Source organism: Lissotriton helveticus, chromosome 12 (genome assembly GCF_964261635.1).
Source record: "Lissotriton helveticus chromosome 12, aLisHel1.1, whole genome shotgun sequence".
Classification (NCBI taxonomy): domain Eukaryota; kingdom Metazoa; phylum Chordata; class Amphibia; order Caudata; family Salamandridae; genus Lissotriton; species Lissotriton helveticus.
In genome coordinates, this window is record NC_136073.1 from 785,876,586 (window position 1) to 785,899,634 (window position 23,049).

At 45.8% G+C, this 23,049-nt stretch overlaps 1 protein-coding gene across 1 annotated transcript in view; it reads left to right on the forward strand.

The window, feature by feature from the left end:
- The window catches only part of INTS3 (integrator complex subunit 3), a 649,525-nt gene that overhangs the window by 336,806 nt on the left and 289,670 nt on the right, over positions 1–23,049 (forward strand). The window contains exons 8-10 of the mRNA XM_078670092.1: positions 657–786; positions 18,256–18,353; positions 21,914–22,105. Of these exons, the coding sequence (XP_078526218.1) occupies positions 657–786; positions 18,256–18,353; positions 21,914–22,105 (420 nt within the window). The remainder of the gene's footprint in view (positions 1–656; positions 787–18,255; positions 18,354–21,913; positions 22,106–23,049) is intronic.

Genomic DNA, 23,049 nt, shown 5'->3' on the forward strand with positions numbered 1-23,049 from the left:
AAACAATGCCATCTTATCTGCCTTCCTTGGTTTTAGGCTCAGCAAAGAGGCCAGGCATTGAGTGAGCATGCAGATCAAACTTCATATCCACAAAGATGCGTAATGCACACATTTTAAGGAAAGGACGGGTTGAGTGGAATGTATTGAGGGGTCTTGTGCTGGAGCTGTGTGCTGCTCACCCACTTTCATTCGTTTTAATTTCGCTTAATTTATGGCTTTTTCCCCAAGACCCCTCTCCATGCTGTCTCCGGTTGTGCGCTACTCAGCACACTGTGTACCCAGCTTGCTTGGCCGGTTCAAGTCCACGTGTCACGAGGATGCGAGACCGGTGACTTCAAATAGAAACCCCTGCTGTCCTTCACACACAGTGCTGTGGACTCGCCCTCTGCTGATAAATGTGCTCTGCTCATTCCACTTCAAAGCCGGTTCAGGGATCACATGTGGTTTGCAGCGAGGACACTTTCTCTTTCAAGACTGTTTTTTTTTTGGTCCTCAAGGTTTCTGCCTGCTCGACAAGAGGCAGTGTCCTAGCAGGGGGGGAGGGGGTGATAAAAAGACTGTTCGTGTGAGTATGTGCAGGATGGAATATTCCATCTCCGCGCGCTCCCCCGGAGCAGGTAAACAGTAACACGCATCTCTTTGTTCCTCCCCTGAAGTTCATGGACTGCTACATGATCGGCCGGGACCTGGTGCGGCTCCTGCAGAATGTTGCTAGGATACCAGAGTTCGAGCTGCTGTGGAAGGACCTCCTCCATAACCCACAGGCTTTGAATCCACAGTTCACAGGTAAACACCAGGCCCGAGCGGGACTCCCAGGTGATGGGAGCAAGGGGTATCACAAGCTCACCCGACAGGACGGCCTGGGCCCACGCATCTCTGTGCACTTGTTGTCAGTCAGTTTCACATTCATCACAGACTTTATACATGGAGAGCACTCAGCAAATATACATTCATTTACCATCAATAGGATATCAGGGTATGCGGAAGACGGGGCTATTTTGTGGTCGGGTGGGGATTGCTCGTGGTTTTTGATTTTCTGGCTGCAAAAAGTGATCAAGGGGGCACCAGATTTTCACGGTACAGCCCATGCGAAATAGGAGCTGTGATTGTGTATTTATGAAACAAGAGCAACGCATAAACCCATGGGAACCAGGGAAATGGCAATTATTCATGAGCTGTGGTTCTTATTGGTATCATTCAAGCACACTTTTCAATGTTCAGCAAAATCACTGAATGCAATTAGGGCCTCACAACTCAATGAAACACAAGGCCAACACTCCTTATTTTAGAAAGGCACTCTTTTATCCAGCTACATTGTCCAACAATCATTGTCCCAACATTGAAGCAACGTCAGTGAAAGAAGAGAAATCACAACCAAGACTAACCAAAAAGTAGTGACTGTAATGCAAAATATTGTGTATATAACAAACTACGTTTCATAGTAAACAATAACACATTGGTATAATGTAGTTGGTTATCCTATATTGTTGACCGCGTTCCAACTCTCTGCAAGATACAGGGGTCTCATGTGGGAATGACTGTTGCAGGGACATACGGGCCATGTTCCTGGTGTGTTAATGTGGACGGGCCCGACATGCAATGCAGTGCTCACCGGTGGTGATTGGTACATGAATATACGCACTCAGGGGTGCTAAATGTGCAGTGTTGAGTAGGTTATTTCAACCAGGTACTATGATGGATTGACTCCCGTACATTGTTCATCATTTGCTTAGCATGATGCCGTTCTGCACATATTGGTACCCTTCTGCAGGTGTGGCCTGCACAAAGGAGTTGGGTACCCAATGGCTGGAGTTTTCGACAGTCCATTTTCAGTCTCAGCCAAAATCAAAGGTGCAGTGACTTGGTCAAAGATCACAAAGGGTCCACACTTTCAACTGCAATTAGCCCACTTCATCACAACATTGAATGCATTGTTGAGGGGGTGCAGGTTCCACCGCCTGGAGCCTGCAGCTGGGGTCATTTGATGCAATAGAAGAATGACATCACATATATGTCCTGGAGCTCAGATCTGTTCGATTGCAATCCGGCAATGCGGTCTGACTAGACTCACTTGCCAGGTTTCTGTTTTGTTTTAAAATAGTTGCTATCTGACTACGTTTCTGGGGGTAATTTAAATAGTTTTTGACCTTTGCACTGTATTTCGTACTGAATTTCAAACGCTTCTGTATTTTGCTGCCCGCATTACACGTTATTTACCTTGCTCTTCTTGGCACATTCCTTTGGGGGACAATCGTGGAGCCTGTTAAAGCTCGCACGTTAAAGCTCGCACTCTCGATCTCTGCCGAGGTCTTTTTCCTTCCTAAAGGCCATCTTGCCAAGACCGTGGGGAAAATAGGTCAGCGGTGCGGAGCTAATGCGTTCAGTGCGCCCAACTTCCCATAAAAATTGGGACGTTGTGCGGACGCGCCACCGGCGTGCCAAAGGCAAACCCTCCTGTGCCCATCCGCTGCCCGGATTGCGCCCTGCGCCAGAACCCTGGCCACATTTCCCCCCCCCCCCCCCCCCCCCCCGGAAACTCACCAGGCTCAACCACCCAGGTAGGAACTTCTTGAGCATCATGTTTGATTTTTTGCTCTCACTTGGAGTGCCATCAATGTGTAAACTTCCACTTATCAGGCATTCCCAAACTGCTCCCCTGACCTATCACACCTAATCCTAAGCAAACTGATCGTGCCATTAACACTTCTGTCTGCACTACCAATATTAACTGTTCCTGATAAACACCCGCTCAGTAGTCAAACATAAATATTGGTTCCTTGACACCTACTCGCTGGAGATACCTTTTCTCACTGTAACTTGGGCATACGAGGCCTGTGGTCCAGATTTTGCTGCAGTCAACCCAGCGGGTTACGCTATTTATCGACCTGACTGTGTCTCCAAACGGGGTGATGGCAGTAACTGAATTGCGAAGCCCTCATTTTTAAATGCAGTCTCACTAACACCTATGTTTTTAATGGACTTTTACTGTATAGACCACTAGGCCCATGAGCCCTCTTCCTAAAATCGGTCATCAATGACCATCTCGAATCCCGTATGCAGTTCTCAAACTTCACCATTTTAGATAACTTTAATTTTCATCTTGAAAATTCTCCTAATAGAGACACGGGACAACTTACTGAGGTCCTTAGTTGTGTCCACTATAATCAAATGATAAATACTGCCACTCACTCAGCAGGGCATGTTCTGGGCGTTATTGTTTCAAGAAATCAAGACCTACAGCTGGATGCGACGTTCCCCCTCACCCGGTCAGATCACTATGCTCTCAGGCTCATTTTAAAACCTTTTTATTCAAGCACTAGCGGATACCCCCACAAAGGTCACTAAATATCGTGCCTGGAACAAAATCTACAAAAATGATTTTACTGCTATTTTAGATGCTTCGTAACCCTTCTTGGTAAATGGTCCTGTTCTAGATTCAGCTAGCTACTCCAACAGGGTCATCCAAGCAGTCACAGAACCCAACCGTCCGTCCCTTGATTATCTACCAATTTAAGATCCTTACATCAAAAATGCTGTAGGCAGGAAAAGAAGTGGAGGAAAAATTATAATCCTGACGGAAGAAACAAATACAAGCAGTATGTATCCTGGATTATAAAAATCAGATTATCCTAGCAAAATGTACACCACTACTCTGAAAAAATGACCTCAGCAAATAATTCAGCTAAGGAACTCTTTAACACGGTTCAGATCCTTTCCAATCCACCCATCACAAAACCAGTACCTCCTAGTCAATCTCTATGTAATACACTGGCACACTTTTTTCCCACTAAGGTAGCAGACGTTTACTACGAATTTGATGCTACTCGCAACACTATAGAAGTCCAGTCTATAACTAAACCCCCAGGAACCAATAAGAGTCAACTCAACAAGTTCTCTCTGTTGAAAGAATGGGCAATCTAACTAATAGAAAACACTAATGGGAGCTCTCTGACTCCTGCCCCCTCCAAAAAAAACTCTCAATGAAATAGCAGACACTGTAGCAGCTCCTCTCACTAACCTTTTGAGCAGAATTCTTCTCAAGGCTCGATTCCCAATGGTCTGGAAAAAGAAATCCATCCATCCACTGATAAAGAATCCTTCCCTTGGCCATACATGAGACAAAAAGTTATTGCCCTATCCCATGCCTACCCATTCCAGCTAAAATACTTGAATGAGACCTTAATTCTGAGCTGTCCAGCTTCCTAGAGGGCAACAAACTTCTTGACGCAGCACAATATGGGTTCAGAAAAAAATCACAGCACGGAGTCTGCTTGAATAGCTGCCACAGAAGAAATCAGATCTATTGTCGACAATGGAGGAACGATTGCTGTTATCCTGTTGGGCTTAATCGCAGCCTTTGACTCTGTACGTCACACAGTGCTAAGCAACCACCTAGCCACCATAGGCATGGGAGAACCGGCCTTTCAATTGCTTTGTTCCTTTCTCCTCAACAGAGAACAATCTGCATCAAGGGGAGAGTTTACATCGCAATCTTTCTCTCTACCCTGCGGCATCCCGTAGCGGTCATTTTGAGCCCCACCCTTTTTAATGTACACATTGCCCCCCTGCCCAGACTGCCGATATTCCAGGATTGTGTATGCGGATGACATGCAGAATTGTGGTTTCAATTTCTACTGCTATTTATGACACCGCTAAACGCTTCAGCACCTGCATTATCGAGATTGTTAGCTGGATGAGAAAAAATTGTCTTAAACTCAGTACCGAAAAAAACAAGTTCCTTTTTTGTGGAGAGATACCTCCTTTTGAAACTCATCCTGGGGGACCCAACATTTGGGCCCCCCTCCCTGTCCCGCCCCAGATAGTCAGGAACCTAGGAGTCCTCTTTAATGTATACTTGACCTTCTCCGACCAGATTGGCAAGCATACCGCCTCCTGCTTTCTTCTACTAAAATCGTTGAGAAAGATTGTCCCATTTATACCATTGGAACTGCAGAAATTGGGAATCACTGCTCTGGTGTTATCCAGACTTTATACCCTCCCCCTGCAGGATAAAAGCATCTACCAAAAAGGAATTGAATCAAAATTGGACAGCGAGGATCTTTTGCAGAGGTGGCCACTGAGCAAGAGACTTGGTGCGGCACCATCCAATCAAAAAAGCCAGGACTTAACAGGAAGCAGTGGATGTTTTTTTTCCATCTCATGTGCAAAACCTCTGCATAAGTCTTTCCTTCTCTTCCCCTCATCTGTAGGGTTCCCAGCAAAGCCAAGAGGGAATCATGATAGCTGATTCTGATTGCCCTATCTTGGGCTTGCCAATTTTGGTTCAGACCTTCATCTCTCAGAAGTTCAGCCCATTCCTCTGGGAAAACATTACAATCTCCTTTTGAAGGACAATGGACAGGCTCTGTATCAATACTTAGCATTTCTGAATGTATGGGTATGATTCTTGAACACTTAGAGCATGTGCAGAGAAATATTCTGCAGGATTGCTGAAATATTCTTGCCTAAGCCAGCATGTCTTTGACTGTTAAAACTTGTTAGCCCAAATGGAGGTGTTTCTGTCTCTGGTGTCAAGACGCTGCTCTCCATCCAATTTCAGTACAAGCACATTACATTTTGCTTTGCATACTGCATCTAGCTTGATCAAACTTCAAATATGCCTCAATTAAAGTGCACTTGGTGGCTATATCGAGGTTCAGGATCTTACCCTGCACTTAATTTCTTCAGTCTACCGCGTGCACCCATTTTTTGCCCCCTTGTCTCCTTCTTACTTCCCTAACGTCCCTATGTTTTGATCGGTCTCCCGCCAGCCCTCTTTTTTGATTTCCTGTCCACCCCGTTTTTGGTCTCCCACCCACCCTGTTTTGTTATTCTGTCTATGCCTTTTTGCTCACTCTTCTGCTCCCTTGCTCCATTTTGGCTCTCTGATTACCTTCTTGCACCCCTTTCACTCTTCTGGCCCCTTGCCTCCTTTTGGCCTGTTTCTCGCCTTCTGGTGCCCCTTTGACTTGACATCCTTAAGGTTGCTCAACCCCTAGGCGTCTTTGAGCTCGTCCACCCCCATTGCCTCTTTTGGCTCGCTCACCCGCTTATACTCTTTGGCTTGCTCGTCCCTCGCCCTCTTTTGGCTTTCTTACCCCTCCGCGTTTCCATTTTTTGGCTCTCTAGACTCACCTCTTTGGCTTGATCTCCCACGTTTTCTTGTGCACTCCTTTTCTCTTTCTTTCTCTGACTTCTCTTTTGCTCCTCATCCCTTACGCTCACCATTCCTCCTCCACTCCCTCCCTCCCATTCACTGAAGATTACATGATTTGTATATTGAAGAAAATAGTTGCGGAATCTAGTTGTAATATTCTTTATTTACAGTTGCCAAATTTTTCTTCATAATTGATCATTGTCCACACTTGCCCCACCTCTTGAGGGACCTCAGTCCCTTGAGGGCAAGAGATAGAAAGCATCATTTTATTGTGTAGGTTCCTTGTGTTAATCCGAGCATTCCGCTGTCTTTTTGCCCGCATGCTCAACACCCCAAAGCTCCCACACTCCACCTGTTGTGGGAGATCTACCCTTTATTCCACATTGGATGCAGTCCATGCTCTGTGGCACTGGTTTGTACCTTGGCCTCCCTGAATCCTCCATCTCGACTTCCTTGTGTTCATACTAGCATGTGGACTTCGCAAATTTGGACATGTCACTTCAGTGGCTCCTGGTGCAAACAAGAATATGTTTTGAGAATCTCTGTTGTGTACATCATGTGCCTGTTATAGGAAAGGGACAGAATTTGACAATCGACCCGCCACTAAAGTTCTGTGCCACTTTTAATATCAGGCTTATCGGACCTGCTGAATGAAAAGTTCACACTGCAGAGATCGTCTTGCGAAAATACTTGGCTTATCTGTTGAATAGTCTTGGCCTACTCTTCACTGAAAACCATCAGCAATTTATGTAAGCTCACCTGGTCAGTCTTTTTCTGTTTTTGTCTACTGTTTGGCTCCTGGTGCCAAAATACCCACGGCTGAAAGCTTTGGATGTCAAAGTAGATACTCAGTATCTTAATTTCACCCATGGCCCTCTTCCTTGTCCGAGCAGCCTTCTCGAGCCATGGGTTTGTACCTTCAGTGTATTTGAAGCTGTTCTATCACGGGATACAATTTCACCTTGAGTCCCCTCTTTGCTTTTCATGCCAGCAGTGAGTGATTATCCTGTGTGTAAATTGACCCAGATCTAGGCACACCCTTTTGGTCAGTCGAGCGTCCTCTTTCCTGAAACCTGTCACTCGGTCTTCCTAACTCTCATACAGAGCATTCAGTATGTGACTTGCCTTCCTTTGCTCTAGATCAGAGTTCTCCAAAGTCGGTCCTGGAGGGCCGGATCCATGGCCAGATTTTTTAGATTAGTACATTTATCTAAATGGGGATATGCTAAAAATCTGGCCTGGATGCGGCCCTCCAGGACCCACCAATCTGGCATGGATCCGGCCCTCCAGGACCCACCAGTATCCGGCCCTCCAGGACCCACCAATCTGGCATGGATCCGGCCCTCAAGGACCCACAAATCTGGCATTGATCCGGCCACCCAGGACCGACCAGTATGGCATGGATCCGGCCCTCAAGGACCTTCCAATCAGGCGCGGTGCGTCCATAGGGGCGTAGCCCGCAGGAGACACCGACAATGCATGCCAGTCAGCATGACGTCGGGAGGCGTCATGTTGATTGACATGATTGTCACCAGGCAGGCAGCAACACGAGTGCGCATGAGTGGGGACGGAGGGTGAATTTTTTGCCCACGCATGCGCACTTGTGTTCGTGCTTTTTTGCGCATGCCCATTAGGAGCCCTCCGGACTCATAATGGGCGTGCTGTGGGCGTAGAGTAACCTGTGCCCCTGCAGCGCCAGGATTGGCTGCAAGGGGCTGCCAGTGCCATTCGACAACGTGAAGGCGCCAAGGGGTTGAGGAGCAGAGGAGGTGCGGACCGGGACCGACGGTGATATAAGTTTTATAATATATTTAATCCCCCGCGCGACATCACATTACAGGCAAGGTGAGGGAAGTGCCCCAAATACTTGCAAAAGCCTTCGCCTGGTCTCTCGCTCCATTAATGACCCATTCACAGGATGCTCCTCGAAGTATCTCGGATCACCATTCACCGTGTGAGGGAACAATAGTGGATCTTATTAAACCAGACATAGCAAGCTTTCTCTGGAGCCCTGAAAGGGCTGTCTTCTGCTCCGTTTGCTAGGTTATGTGCCTCTAAATGACTCTTTCACTTAAGGTCCCTGGCAGTTCTAACCCAGATTCACGAGCAGCGGGCCTTAAAAACCACAGAGGTCATTGGGGTTATTCCTTAACTTTGCTGTCTGCCATTAATGCTGCCACTGTGTTTGGCAAGCAGTGCCAACTGTCTCGCAGGTCTTAGATAATGTCAGCAACAATGAGCGTGTGATGCACACCAGTTGCCGTCCCTCAATCCCCGCACTGAAGTGCCTATGGTCACATAAGTGTTTAAAGTGGGTGTGAGCCCTACGTCATACTGTTAAATTAATAGCTTTTCCGTGCCAGCAGTATGTTTTGCCATTGAATCGATATTGATAATGTAAACACTGGCTTTTGTTCAGTAGGAAGGTTTTATTACTTGGCAGGGAGCAATTCCTACATTGAAAGCAAATCTTCAGCCACTTAATAGCATAATATCTTTGCTTTAAAATTCACCATTTGCCTATCTTTTTCCAATTTTCTCTTGGGAGGAGGATCCAACCTGTACCCACTTTTGTTAGCTTCGCTTGCTCGCTTAAAAGTCATGCCCAACTTTTACGCCCCACTGCTTTCAAATGTCACCAGCCGCCCCTGCTTCCAATCTGGCCTGGATCCGGCCCTCCAGGACCCACCAGTCTGGCATGGATCCAGCCCTCCAGGACCCACCAATCTGGCCTGGATCCGGCCCTCCAGGACCCACCAATCTGGCATGGATCCGGCCCTCAAGGACCGACTTTAAAGGACACTGCTGTAACTAGAGCCCTACTCGTGGACAAAATCATTTGCGACCATCTTCGCCCCCTCTCTACCCAGCCGTGGTGTCCCAGAGCTTCTGGGGGCTCAGCTGTTTTTGTCAGAAATGAAGTGGAGTGAACCTTGGCCACTCCTTTATTTCTCCCGGTGTGCACATGTTCTGCAGCACATTCCCCACCACACACTGAGAAGAATACGTTCATACCGAAGCTCTGTCATCCGCCCCGTAGCTCTCTCAAGCTCCGGTTCGGATGTTGCCGTACCGGCCCTGCTGTGGGTGAATACATATTTGTCTTTCGTCCCCTCCTTCGCTGGTTCCTGTGCGCTCCGCATCAGATCAAAACGGAGATTTTGAGATTGAGCGAGGGCCCTGTCACCGGGCTGGCAGCAGGATCCTGACTTCCGGGGGTGATGAATGGCCTGTCCTTCCCAGGATCAGATATGGTTCCATTCTAGAGCCTCCGAAAGTTGTGGCGGGAAGCGCCTTGACAGGCAGCCGAGCGCGAGCCGCCTCAGGAGGGGTGTGCGCGCGGCCTCGTCAGGTGGGGTCTGCGCGCGGCCTCGTCAGGAGGGGTCTGCGCGCGGGGAGGGGTGTGCGCGCGGCCTCGTTACACTCTCCTCCACTTGTGCGCACTGAAAGGGACGCGAGATGCATTTAGCCCGCAGGTAACGTCAGCAGCCGCGAGACCTCCAGCAACAAGTCTGCGGGGATTAACGAAGCCTCTCGGTGATTAGCGCCGGGTACAAATATGCCTCCCCCGGGAGGAATTCATGGCCGGGACTGCTTACACATTTAATAATGAGCCCTGGCGGCCCGAGAGTTCCCGGCTCCAACATAGCCTGGTAAATCATGGCCGGGACTCCTCACACATTTTATAATGAGCTCCCCGCTCCGAGGCAGCCGCCAAAGCAGCGCAGGGCTCCGTCGTGTCGTTTCGGGAAGGCAAGGGTGTTAACAAGAACGAAAGACATGGGAATGCATATTGTACCACTTTTTACTCCTATTCCCTTTATTATTTCGAAGTTTTTTCTTACCATTTTGTACTCCTTCCGCTGTCAACTTTCCACAGATGCACTGATATTTTTGGAGTCCTCATTGAAACATGAAATATTCCGACCTCTGGAATTTAGTGAACACGTTTTGGTAAACCTCTGACATGTTGAGATCACCACACTTTCTACTCTTTTCATCTCTCTTTGTTAACTCCTTCACAAATTACCTTTTGCTTGTGCTTTTTTAAAGATGATTGAACTACCACATTTTCGGTTAGCAAGATCGTTTATCTGATTGAAGAAACTGTTTATGCCTCCAAACACTGTAAATCCACACGAAGCCTCTGACTCCAGAAACAGTGCCTCGCCTTTCTAGGTCGAATCACATTCACCCCCTCCTCTAACACCAACAAGCACTAAAAAAAAAATCAGTAATATGGCCACCAGCCCTCCTTACTTTACCCTACTACCGTCCTCACATTTTCCACTGCCTCCACCTGCACACTCACCACCACCACCTGACATGCAAGACACAGAGTCCGACCCAGTGAGTCCTTAATACCCCCAGGACCCAGTGGAAGAGCCCTTTATACTACAGGGGTTGGGGAAGATCCGTGGAAGAATATATAGTTGACCCAGATCTTAAGAGAGCAACACCCAGTAAAGCTGTCCCCACCAGATAATACTAATGCATATCATGCTGTCATACAAAGTGCAGCTCAACAGTCCCAGCATGCAGTAGAGGATGAAGATGATTTCCTGTTGCAAACCCTCTTCAGAACTGAAAGATCTATTAGTTTCATGCTCAAGAGCATGCTGAAGACCATGGCAAACCCTTCCGAAGATCCAGTGAAGGCCAGAGTGGTAACCTCTTGCATTGAAAGGAAATACAAACCAGCCTCACGGGAGCCAGCTTACACCAGAGGGGTGGTTATCCCTGACCCACTGCATACTGGTGCATACTCACGGGGTTACACTAGCCGTAAGCAATTTTGCAAAGTGTCTAGCAGTAGTGGCAGCACATCTGTGCAGCCAGACTATTCAAGTCAAGTCAAATAACTTTATTTCGATTCCATATAGAAATCATAAAAGTATACGTTTTAAAAGGACATTGCAATTAATCTACCATAAAATCACAATAGATGTTTACAAAAACTTAAAATAAAAATCACAATACAGGTTTTTAAAGCTAATTTCCGTCAAGACTCAGTATCTGTTTCTAATCACCAAAGCTGATCTAATAAAATTTAAAACAGCCAGACTATTCACTTGTTTCCATACCTAGATGACTGGATGATAAAGAGCAGCACCAAAGTCCAGTGTCTAGCCCGCACTCAAATAGCGGTGTCTCTACTGCGCAAACTGGGGTTCACCAGTGGAAAAAAGACATAACTCCTCTCCAGTCACAGCAAATGTAGCCCTTCCTAGAACCAGTTCTCAATGCAGAAACAGGCCGGGGTGGCCACACCAGCAGATGGGAATGGCATTCCAACAGCTGCTGCCTCTTTTTCAGATATATCGTGCTTTCACTGTCTGCACTGTGATTACACCATTTTGCTGTGATGGCTTCCTGCATACCAACTGTCCTACATGCCAAACTGCACAATACCATTGTCAGAGTGTCTATCGTGACAATGGTCACACACGTAAGGAAGGTGGGATGACCTAGTGTTGGTAACAACAAGGGCCCAGCATTATCTCCCCTGGTGCAATAGCAATAATATGTTGAGCAGCAGTTCTATTCTAAACGGGTGGCTATCGCCAGAGATGCTTCTCTTGTGGGATGGGGTGCCTTCCTTCGCCACATAACAGTCCAGGACACTTGGCCTCTACAGCACCAGGGTCGCTACATCAATTACTTGGAACTTCTAGTCATCAAACTATACCTCGAAGCATTTCTCCCCATTCTCCAGGGGAAAATGGCACTCATAAGGACAGAAAACTTGTCAGCCATGTTTAAATTCATGGGCGGGTGGGGGGGGCAGGGGGGGACCAGCTCAAACTGGTGGCCCTCAACATTTTGGACAGGTGCAGCACTGAGCCTGGGATTGCAGAGCACGTAGTGTGCATGCGTTCAAAACCTTTTGTCATCCTGATTTGAGATCTTGCTGCTGCTGCATTTTTTTGCTATGGTTCCCTCGCTTACATTTTTAAGGACGCTAGAAGGAGGCGGTTACATACATCTGCAAGTGCTTGACTTGATCACTGATTCTGTGGTGGGTCAAACTATATTCTAGAATCCCTTCTAATAGGATGGAGTCCTCATAATGCATTGTCTGGTCCTATGTACTCACAGTCCTGCATGCAGTGAGACCTATGCACCCACGAGTCACAGACCCTTTGCTTTTCATCCCTGCACACACAGCCATGCACATTCAGGCACTCGGGACTCAAACATACAAGCATGCAGACAACAATCATACATCCACACACACCAGATTTGCTCACTTTATTGTATTGGGTGCAAAAGTTTTCTAAAGGCCTTAAAATCCTGCAGGCAGCAGCTATCTTCAAACACTACATAGCACCTAAGTAATATAATGTTGGTTTGAGAATTACTGCAGATTTGGGGTGCACAGTTGTGGGAAAAATCCATGGATGTAATTAAATACGAGGCTATTTCAGTGAGGCGCACTAAAGCAGTCTACGTATTGTTGTATGTTCAATTCCTTATTAGTTATGCAAATGTTAATACTTTCCTGGCCATACTTGAGGTTTGTGAGGGCGCGCCTGTGTATGTTGTTGATGGTTGACGTCGGTTTTCTTCGTGTAACTGTGCAGTTCTTCGATACTGATTTGGCACCCCTTGTGTTCTGTGAGGAGGTACTCTACTCCCATCGCTGCACTGTGCTTCAGCGTGCATTAGTTGCCCCCGTGACTTGTCCTCATTATTTCATTGTTGGTGTTCTAGTCCTTTGGAGGAGGGAAGAATGGCTTCAGCAGGGGGTGGAGTGCCATGTTCTGCCTCTAAGCAAGGCATCGTTTACTTCCTTCTTCACAGCCTCCTTGACGCTGTCGGGAAGAGCTATTTTTAGGTGACGCTTCCTGAAGGATTGAAGCACTGTATACTGTGCTGCTTTTCTTTTCTTTCGGAGTACAGTGCTGATTCTTGGGGCATGTTTTTTTTCTTTGTTATATTGTGCATTTATATCTTCTCACTCCTTCTCCTGTGCATTTCTCCTATTCTACTTTCCTTCCACGTGGGAGATCCTTGAGTGCTTAATTTAGGTCTCAAGTGCAGCCAGACATTTTTCATCCATTGGTTTGTTATGCGAATGCTCGCATTTTCCTTACACCCACTACAGCATGAGGCAACTGGGCAGCCACTACAGCCATTGCTAACTTGACTGTGATTGACCCCTTCACAAAGAGCACATCTGCCCACAAAGTAGTTCCTTTCAGTGCTGTTGAGTACTATTGCACTAAGTGCTTTTAGAGACAAAAATACTATTATACACCTCAGCCAATTTTTCTTACATTGACGAGGCTCCTGCAGCTTCCCAGTAACGTTTTGAAAAGGAAACACGCATTGACAGACCTATCCGCTTTGCCAGTGCTTGTTGTAGGTCTGGTCTAGAGACCACTTCGCCTCGCTGCTTCTTGTTTTCTAGAAAATTCGTAATGTATACATAAATACAAATACTTTAGGTCAACTGTCTTCAACAGTTGGTATGTTCAAGTGTTGTCACAATTTGCTTCCCCCCACCATAGCATACAGCATGAGGCAGTGGGTCAGTCCGCATCATCCACTGACTGTCCAGCACTGCGAGTGACGGCATTTTGCCTGATTACTTGTTCTCGGCCACCTGACAAGGAGTGCATTTCAGCGTCAGGGCTGTTGTACCTCTGCTGCTGGGCCACTCCTTTAGTTATATATATATGTTATACTTATTCAAGTGGGGGGCTTTTCACATTGGGAATAAGTTAAAACCAGTTGTATGCTTGATAAGACAAGAGCTTTTGGCTTCTTTGGCAATGATTGTGTTTATTTATGTAGTCAACTACGAAACAGTGCAAAAATGTAGAGTAGGCTTAGAACCGGACTATTGGTTAACATTGGATGTCATTATTGTCACTGATTTGCTTTCTTGTTATTTGATGGCTTGCTTTCCCATTCCTCTGTTTATCCCTCCTCTGGAGCATAGCCTTTTTGTGACCCTTATGGTTGGATGACTTGTATCCTTCCCCTGCTTACATTTAGGGAACTACTTTTTTCTTTTTCTTTCAGTACTCCATGAGAGTGCACGTGCTATCTAGCTTTCGCCCTGTGTGATGCTTGCGGCCCTGGTGCATGCGCTGTGTTGCATTCTCCCTTGTGTGCTGCTTTCTTGTGTGTTTCTTCACTGTGCTGCTCTTTCTTTTGTCTGCTTTCCCCCCTCCTGTGCACCCTCGTACTGCAGGTATTTTCTTTATTTTGTGCACTTTTTTGGGAAGGTATGAAAGATGCTATTTCTTTCTTTTTTGAATAATTATCTAATGGGCATCCTCCATCTTACATAGGTCCATAAAACAACGGAAAATAGCGCCTTCAGAATGGCGCAAGAAGCTGACTTGCCATCATTGCATTTTTGGGGATTTTTTTTGCTGATGCTGTGCAGCTTCGGGGAAAAGTACATGCAAGCCTGATGGGTCCAAAAACGTAAAAGTGGTTGACTTTCCAAATACTTGTTTTAGGTAGAGATCTTTAAGTGTCCATTTGTTTTGAACCTGAAAATAGGAGAACTGAAAATGGAGTAGAATATTTTAAAGTTTCATCTACATGTCTCTGTTTTTGAGTGGGATACATTTACGTGTGGGCATTTTGAAAAGGGAAAGAATCAAGATCTCTTTAAGGTTTCTGATCTCCAGCCCTGTTGGCTTCATAGCACACAGGATACCAGACCTTGCCATGTGGTGCATTCACAGGCTGGTGGAGAGGGGAAAGAAAAGAGGCACAGAGCTTGCCCTAGCTGGAATCTCAAATCTTTGATTCCTGTTTTACAGTTAAATGGCTTGAAGTAGTAAAGCACCAAGAAAGGGTCAGTCTGCACGTAAACTATTCCTCCGGGCAAGAAAACTCCTCTAGAAAACGTCTTCATAGTCCTGCAACACAGGGCCTCCCCACAGCTCTGTCCTTCTGGGTTGGGGAATAAAGTGTATTAAAGCCCCTTCTCCAGGACATGGGTAAACGCTCAATTAAAGACATAGTTCGCTCAATTAAAGACATAGTTCGCCTTCGCCCACTATTATTCTGGGTACGCCTGAGAAGGACGCCCAAATTGGCAAACTATGCGGCAGCCCTTGACAAACTCATCAAACTGTACAGCTGCAACAAGATTGTGTGGTTGAGTAAATTGAGACAGCTGGTCTTAAATCTGGGGTTGGGTGAAACCTGGATGAGCCAATGCCCCCCACCCAAACAAATTATTAAGAAAATATTTTGGGATTGGGTGCAGGCAGAGGAGCTACATGGTTCTAACTGGGGGCCCTTAACCCAACAGTTTTTGGAGCGCAAACCTGTTAGGAAGTTTGAACCATTTCTTGACTTCATTCAAAACTCAAGAGATAGGTCTCTCTACTTAAAGCTGAGGTTTGGGACTCTCCCACTTAACAAATTTACTGAAGGTTGGAAAAAGTCCGGGTTCCCCCATGCTTCTTGCCCAGGGTGTCCTGCTCCCAGAGAGTCACTACCCCATTTTCTGTTTGCATGGAAAGCCTATAGGGTGGCTAGAAGAAGATGGCTGAAACCAATATGCAAAGAGATGGGTTTTAGGCACTACAGGATGGCTCAACGCATTCTAACAGACACCACATCTTTGACCACCGTGTGTGGGGTAGCAAAGTATTTGGGAAATGCTTGGCATACGCGTACAAAGCTGATAAAGAACAATACGACCTAGACGATTGTAGGCTACGCAGATTACTGTTCTTGATTACATTGCTGTAGCACTTTAAGTTTCTTGGTTTTCATTGTACATATGCCTTTTTATTTTATTTATTGCCTTGTAATTTGGCTTCATGTATTTTATGGATTGTTTTTAAGAACAGGAAATGTATACACTTTTATGATAATTTTGATCGAATAAAGTACATACTTGAAATACTTGTATTAGTGAGTGAGAGTGTGACCAGTAAGTATGGAAGGACCGCACATAATGCTTAGGCATCACTGTCACATTGCTTTGGCAGCTTCTCTTGTACTGCACAGGAATACTTCATGTAACGATTCGAGAGTTGCACCAAGCAGTGTAGTCTCCAGAACAGATGTGTGGGGTGTCGGGATTGTTGCTGTGGAGGGTGTGGTTGTAGTTGGGTAGCCCAAATGTAGGATGTGCCCCTGTTCAGGAATAAGCCGTGCCTGCAGAACTGCATGCTACCAGTACTGGGATACCATGGGTTCATCAAGCAAGGGACTTAACAGTACTTTAAAGCTCTCTGATCCCAATCTTAGACATTGTTGTAGAGTTGCACCTTACAAGTAAGCTGTAGCGGCAGAGCTTTTTCAATGGCTATTCAAAATTAATCATGCTACAAATCAGCATGGGGCAGTATTGGCAGAACTGTCTGGTGTAGGTACAGTAACAACAGTGTCTGATGGTAAGCAGCCTTTTGAACGAGTATTGTCCCTGTAGTAGGTTAGCATTGGGACTTTAGGGTAGGAATGAGCTTTGCCAACAGATCTGTTTTTAATTCCAGTGATTGGTTAAAGGTGGGTGCTGCTTATAGTGAACTGTCTGCATTTAAAAAGCGCCTATTTCTAGTTGGTGGTTTACAAGTTATTCTACAAGGAGGGAGTAAGGTGTAGTTTGTGACTGATTAATGTCGATTTCTAACCAAGTTATAGTAGACAGATGTATAATTTTTACATGACAGCAATAGTCAATATATTCTGGATCTATGGCAGATTTCTTTTCACTATTAAATCAAAAAGGGGGGATGAAGAGATCAATATTTATGGATGTCTTACACCTATGCTCTTCCCAGAAGTGAACTAGTTAAACCATCAAAATATGAGTACTTCCTCATAGGCCAGGTGGTCATGAAGAGGTGAAACCACGTGGCTAGTACTGCTGTCGAAGGCAAACCTGAAGGTCCGATCTTGATGCCCTCACTCACCTGTTAGGGTGTCATGCTTCATCATTTGGCGTTCCTTGTCTTGCCGGCGCTGCAATGCCTGACGGGCCTGGGGGCTCTTTGTCGGAGATCTTCTGATCCGAAAACGCCATTTAGAATAATGCATGTGAGGGGGCTATGCAAGAGTGTGTCAAGTGAAAGGTGAGGAGTGTCTAAAATAGACTCTGGTGCCCTCAAAATAATTTTTATGGGGTAAGGGTACCATGACTAGGTAAAAACAGTGGCGCCATCATACAGTCACAATGTACCTAGATAGCTGTCGGCTAAGTGAGGTCTACCTGTTTCATGCCTAGATTGCCCATAGGGTCAGACTGCACTTAATTAGGACCAAAAATAGTGATTTAGCGTCCTCTGAGGGGCATGAGACCTCCTTTCTTTTAAAGGATGGCTACTCAATATGTATGATAATGCACCTGGATGGTTGCAGTGCAACAATTCCACCCCAAGATGAGCAGAACAATGCCCCTTAGGCAAATTTGAATGTCCCGCAGAAACTGCAAGACAATTGTATGGGTCCGGAACAGTGCTGCAAGACTTACCCACCTCCAAGACGCCTGGTTCCAGGCATCTTGGAGGCGGGTAGGTCTCGCGACCTCCAGGCGTCTAGCCTCGTGGTTTCACTTCTTCGTGACCACCTGGCCTATGAGGAGCTACTCCTATTTTGATGGTTTAGCTAGATTTCTTTTCACGCCAACCACTGACCTTGCAAATAATGCCCCTTTATATTAATTGTATATAGCTAATCAAAATCTAAAAAAAAAAAGATGGCATGGCCCTGTCCCTGCTGGACCTACCGTGGACAGTGCTACTTTACAGGAGTAATATCAGGAGTTACACGTGGTTAGCATATTTATTTTAAGGCTGTATGGTTCCTGTACTCAGTTGTGAGTTAGCTGCAAGTGCAGTTGGGTTGAATTAGTGCTGGCTCCTTCAGGGAAGAGTGAGTTGACAGCCAGTGCTGCTTATGAGGATTGGGAGGTATGGGTGAAGTTGAGGGCTGTTCAGTAGCTGTGTATGCAGAGGGCCATGATGTTGAGTTTCCAGAGCTGTTTATAGTTGCAGTACTTAGAGAGCCGGGTTTCATAAAGGTCAGAGGTGAGCTGTCGTGCCTGGGTTGAGTGGGTTTCTCTTGTTTAAACCGCTTGTCCTAACGTGTGGTTCTTTATCCTCTCCCCACTGTAGGTGTTCTGCAGCTTCTTCAGTCAAGGACGTCACGCAAGTTCCTGGCTTGTCGCCTCACACCCGACATGGAAACCAAGCTGCTTTTTATGACGTCCCGGGTAATGTTGAGCTCAGAGCTGTGGAGAGACTGACCTACTGAAAAATATGGACAATACCAGAGATAGTAATGGTCAAAAGGGAACATAAACAAAATGATTCAAACTGTAATTAGCAAAAATGTTCAAATATCTGTTAGCTTGCCATTTGACTACAAAATACCTTTCCGTAGTGATGCAGAAGTGGCTTCAAACTTGCAAGTTCACTAAGCACACCCACCAGCTAACCCACCTCTGAAGAGTAGAAAATCACTATGGGGAAGCCCATCCAGCAAATGGGGTACAATGCCTTGAAAACGTTCCTTTGTTCCACACTTTGTGGAGAAATATGTATAGGGGAGCGATCTTGTTTGCAGGTCACCAGTAGAATGTCGTTGAGGACGGAAAATGGTTCCCAATAAGAAATCAGCCAAGTGGTTTTGTGTTGGGCCATGTTCAAATACCAGAGTTGAACATACCCAAAAAAACAAAGAGAAGGTTTCGGAAAGTGGTAGGGACTTAAATGTCTTAACTTTGGCCATTTGACTGCGTGGTGGTGTGGTGAGTTCCAGGACAATCCAAAGACGGAAGAATGGAAGCGGACCCTTGCAATCCCTGGGGCAGACGCTGTGCATCATGTTGATGGTGGTCTCCCTCCATGGACTCCCCTCTTAAATCCTGGCCCTTAGACGTCCTCTGCGGGGACGGGCCAGGAGCGAAATGGGACCAAAAGCCGGTGCGAGGCTGTTGCTTAACTGTTCAGACATGGATCTGTCTGCTGTACTTTATTCTATGTCTTCTTCTACTGTTTTCAAACGTTTTCCTTTCAAAAACTCTCAGTGAGACCTGCTTAGGCTTGCCCAGATCTCTATAGTTGGCATGTTAACCAGCTGAGTCATCTTACCAGGAAGGAGGACATGCTTCTACTCCCTACTGGAATGCGTTGAGTCTAGTTAGGAGTGCTGAAAGTGTCCCAGTATTGGAATAACAGCACACAGTTAATCCAAGTCCAAGCAGAGGGTCATGATAATCTCATGCATGACAGAAGGAGAAAGGCGCATTGCGAGACGTGTGGGCATTATTGTGGTACAAGGCTAGACTGACATCAATATATATTCATAAAAAAATATACATAGCTTTAAGGATCATTTATTTGTACCAAGACATTTCCAAACGTTTATCCCTGTGATTGCGTAGATTTATGCCTGTTTGGGATTCGCAAGCCCCATTGGGTCTCACAATAAATCTGCAAAAATCATAAACGTCAAATCATACTCCTGTTCCCCTATGTGTACTCTCTTTAACTTTCTGCATGGATTGAAACCCATAATATACACTTGGCAGCAGCATGCAAAAGCTGATGTTTTTTGCATATTTTTGTTTCTTGTGTGGAAAATGTTTTCCTTGTGGGGAAATCACTTTCCACATACCCCCTGCCCACCCCCAAGAATGAGTGGTACGCCCTCTTTTTTGCTTACTCTGAAGAGGACTCCGATCCTGCTCTTTACAAAGTAACTTTCCAGGGTGTGAAGAGATCTGCAAAGCCGCCCGGAAGTAGTAGTTGAGGAGTTTGCGCTGAGTGAACATTTTGTGGCCAAGTAAGTTACACTTGTGTGTGTAAAAAAAATAATAATACACACATAAATACAAAATGCTAATAATTAGGATTACAGGGGTGCAAATGAATACTGCTTGCTAATATGGAGCTCTTGTTAAGGCTTTGTCGAATATTGCAGTTAGTGAAAGCACTGTAATCCGATCTACAGGTGTTTTAAGGAACCCTCTAGGTGTCTCAGTATTCGTGTTCTGGTGCACGATGCATGTTGCCATTGATAAGTTTTGTCAGAGTTCTTTAGAGGTAGAGGTCTGTGGTGTTTTTTTGGGGGGTTGCTGCAGATCACAGTACATGTTCATTATGACAGATGTGCGATATCTTTGAATGGTGTAAGATAAACCAGTGGTGATGTGGTGGGAGCCCATTAATGTCTCTGATATTGGTGCAGAGTACTAATGAGAATAGATCTGCAATGTGTGGACCCTAAAGAAGGCTTTATAGTGGGATATTTGCATATTCCAGGTCAGAGTAGATGTGTATTAAGAGTTCTGTGGATTCCTCAATGCTGGGATATTGATGTAAAGGGCCAGACAAAAAGAAGGTATTGTGAATCTATTAAATGGTTGGTACTCTAAGAAAATGTGTAATAGGCAACCTCTATCCCCGTTTACTTAACTTGTGGCACATTGTAACCTTTATTGCTATCCACAGTGTTTGCTTGCATGAACGGCCCCTCGCCGTTTATGGTACCTTCCATGTCAGTGTGCTGCACTGTCTGTTGTGTTGGCAAATCTCTTAATCACAATCTCCAAGCCCCCACCCTCACCCAAGGACTAAGGAAGAGATGTGGCGTGACGGGCAGAGCTTCTGACTTTGCAACTGAGTGACCAGGTTCCAGTCCTGACGTCGGTTTAACAATATGTGATTCTGAGCAGATCACCTAATCTCCTTGTGCCTAAAAGACGAATCTGATATTGTGTGCCCTTGTGCTATATACAACTGCAAGTAAATAGAAAATATAAGAACATCTCTGTCTATATGATATTGACTCTAGACCCTGGCTCTAAAGTAAAAGATAGCATATCCTAGCAGGAGGATGCCTCTCTGGATAGCACAGGTTAGATCCGAGTCTTGAGATAGTCTAGCTGCACACTTGTAGATGTGCTGCCTAGCTGAAGGTGGCAAGAGCATTCTCTGCAGGCAGAGTATGATTTATATCCCTGTTGGCACTGTTGCTGCTTGCATCTTGTACAAGTACTCTGAGGAGACTGGTGGTACACAGGAGGCAGCCTTTTCTCAATATTGTTCGCATTGTTTTTTCCTTGTGAATTCCTCTCTAGCTCCAGGTTGCATCCACATTTTTGCAGGTTGCATTTTTCTGTGCATGGGGTGTGCCAGATCATAGTTACACTTGATGCCATTCAACAGGTTTTTTAAGGCACTATGGCTTCCAAAAAATCTGATGCCCTTTCCAACCTCATTTATTCCACCTTCATGCAAGTCATTCTCAAACCATGTCCAGAAAGATTGCATTTAATGTCTTTTTACGACACTTTTACTTGCTTGGCTTGTCCGTTTCTCCGAATAGTCTTCACATATGCTGCAGGTTCATCTTAATTCCGTGGTGTTTCAGTATTGCATCTATCCTGGGTCATGCCACCTTGGTCCTTCTAGAGCTCTTTTGGTGTAAATTCCTGATAGTTTGTGCACAACTCTTCAAACTTTTTGATGAGCAGACTGTAAATTGGTTTTTGAGATGTCCAGGATTGTCCCCATGTCCACCTTCTGAAAGGCAGGAAAATATTGGTTGTTTTACCTCTGATTTTGATCCATTCCCTCAGTCCGGAATTGAAAACCCCATGTGATGTACTCTGCCGCTTGGCACCAACTCTAGCACTCCTTGCCCTTTATTCCTATTCTCTTTGGGACTGCACATTTTACGATGCATTATTACTGTTTTTATTGTGCCTTTTCTCCTACTGTGACAGTGTTCTGTGTGTGATAAACTGTTTTCTTCTCGTTTATCCAGGTACGATTTGGCCAGCAGAAGAGATACCAGGACTGGTTCCAGAGGCAGTATTTGTCGACACCGGACAGTCAGTCGTTGCGCTGCGACCTTATACGATACATATGCGGGGTGGTCCACCCATCCAACGAAGTCCTCAGCTCGGATATCCTTCCCCGCTGGGCCATCATTGGCTGGTTGCTGACCACCTGCACGGTAAAAGACTCGGAGTCTTTGGAACAGTGTGCTTTTGTGGAATAGACTAGTAGGATGTTGAGGTACTGTGGTATGCAGTCTGTGAGAAATGGAGGGGCAGTTATTCATTGTGAAAGGGCAGTGTTCACTACGCAAGATGCTCAATGTATACCTTGTAGTGGAAAGAGTGGGGAGAAATTAAAAAATGGGCAGTAATCTATTGTTGGGGACGGAGGCAGGTGGAGCAAGGGAAGGAGCTCCGGAGGGCTAAGAGGAAGACCTTTTGGGGAAGAAACAGCTACATATCCCTGGAGTAAACAAGACGGGTGGAATAGTAATAAATCCCTGGAGCAATCAAGAAGGCTATTCCTTCGGTGCTAAAAGCGAGATTTGTAAGGGTGGCAGATTTGACTGTGGAAAGGGCAATGAGACCAGCATGGTGGATTGACTGGTAGACCTGTGTTTGGGAGAAAAGGTTGTAGTTGGAGATTGATCTGTTTAAAGTTTGATGGATCTAGTCTGGACTGCGGGCTAATGACACAGTGGGAAGAAATACATTGAGGCGGAAGATTCACACATTCGGGGAAATAAGTACTCCAGGCACATTGAGTCTGCAGTTAGAGTGGAATAAGCATTATGGCGGAGAGGGTCAGCGAGTTAGTGGAACACAGGTGTGGTGGCAACGCTTTGGGGCCTAGCGGCTCCAAGCATTAGAGAGATGTCATTGAGGGATTATGGCAAAGGGGTCTGAGATGCAATGACACAAGGCTACGAGAAAGGCATAGGATGACTGAGGAAGGACTGCAAGGCATTTGTGCTGAGGCAAAGTGTTGCGGTGACGGACAGCGAGATGTTTGCGCACCATGAGACTTTGGCTTTTTTCGAGAGCTCTGCCACTGTTCTAATTGTGATAGCTGCCCTACGGGAGAGCTACAGATACCGAGATATGTTTAAAGTTCTTCTTG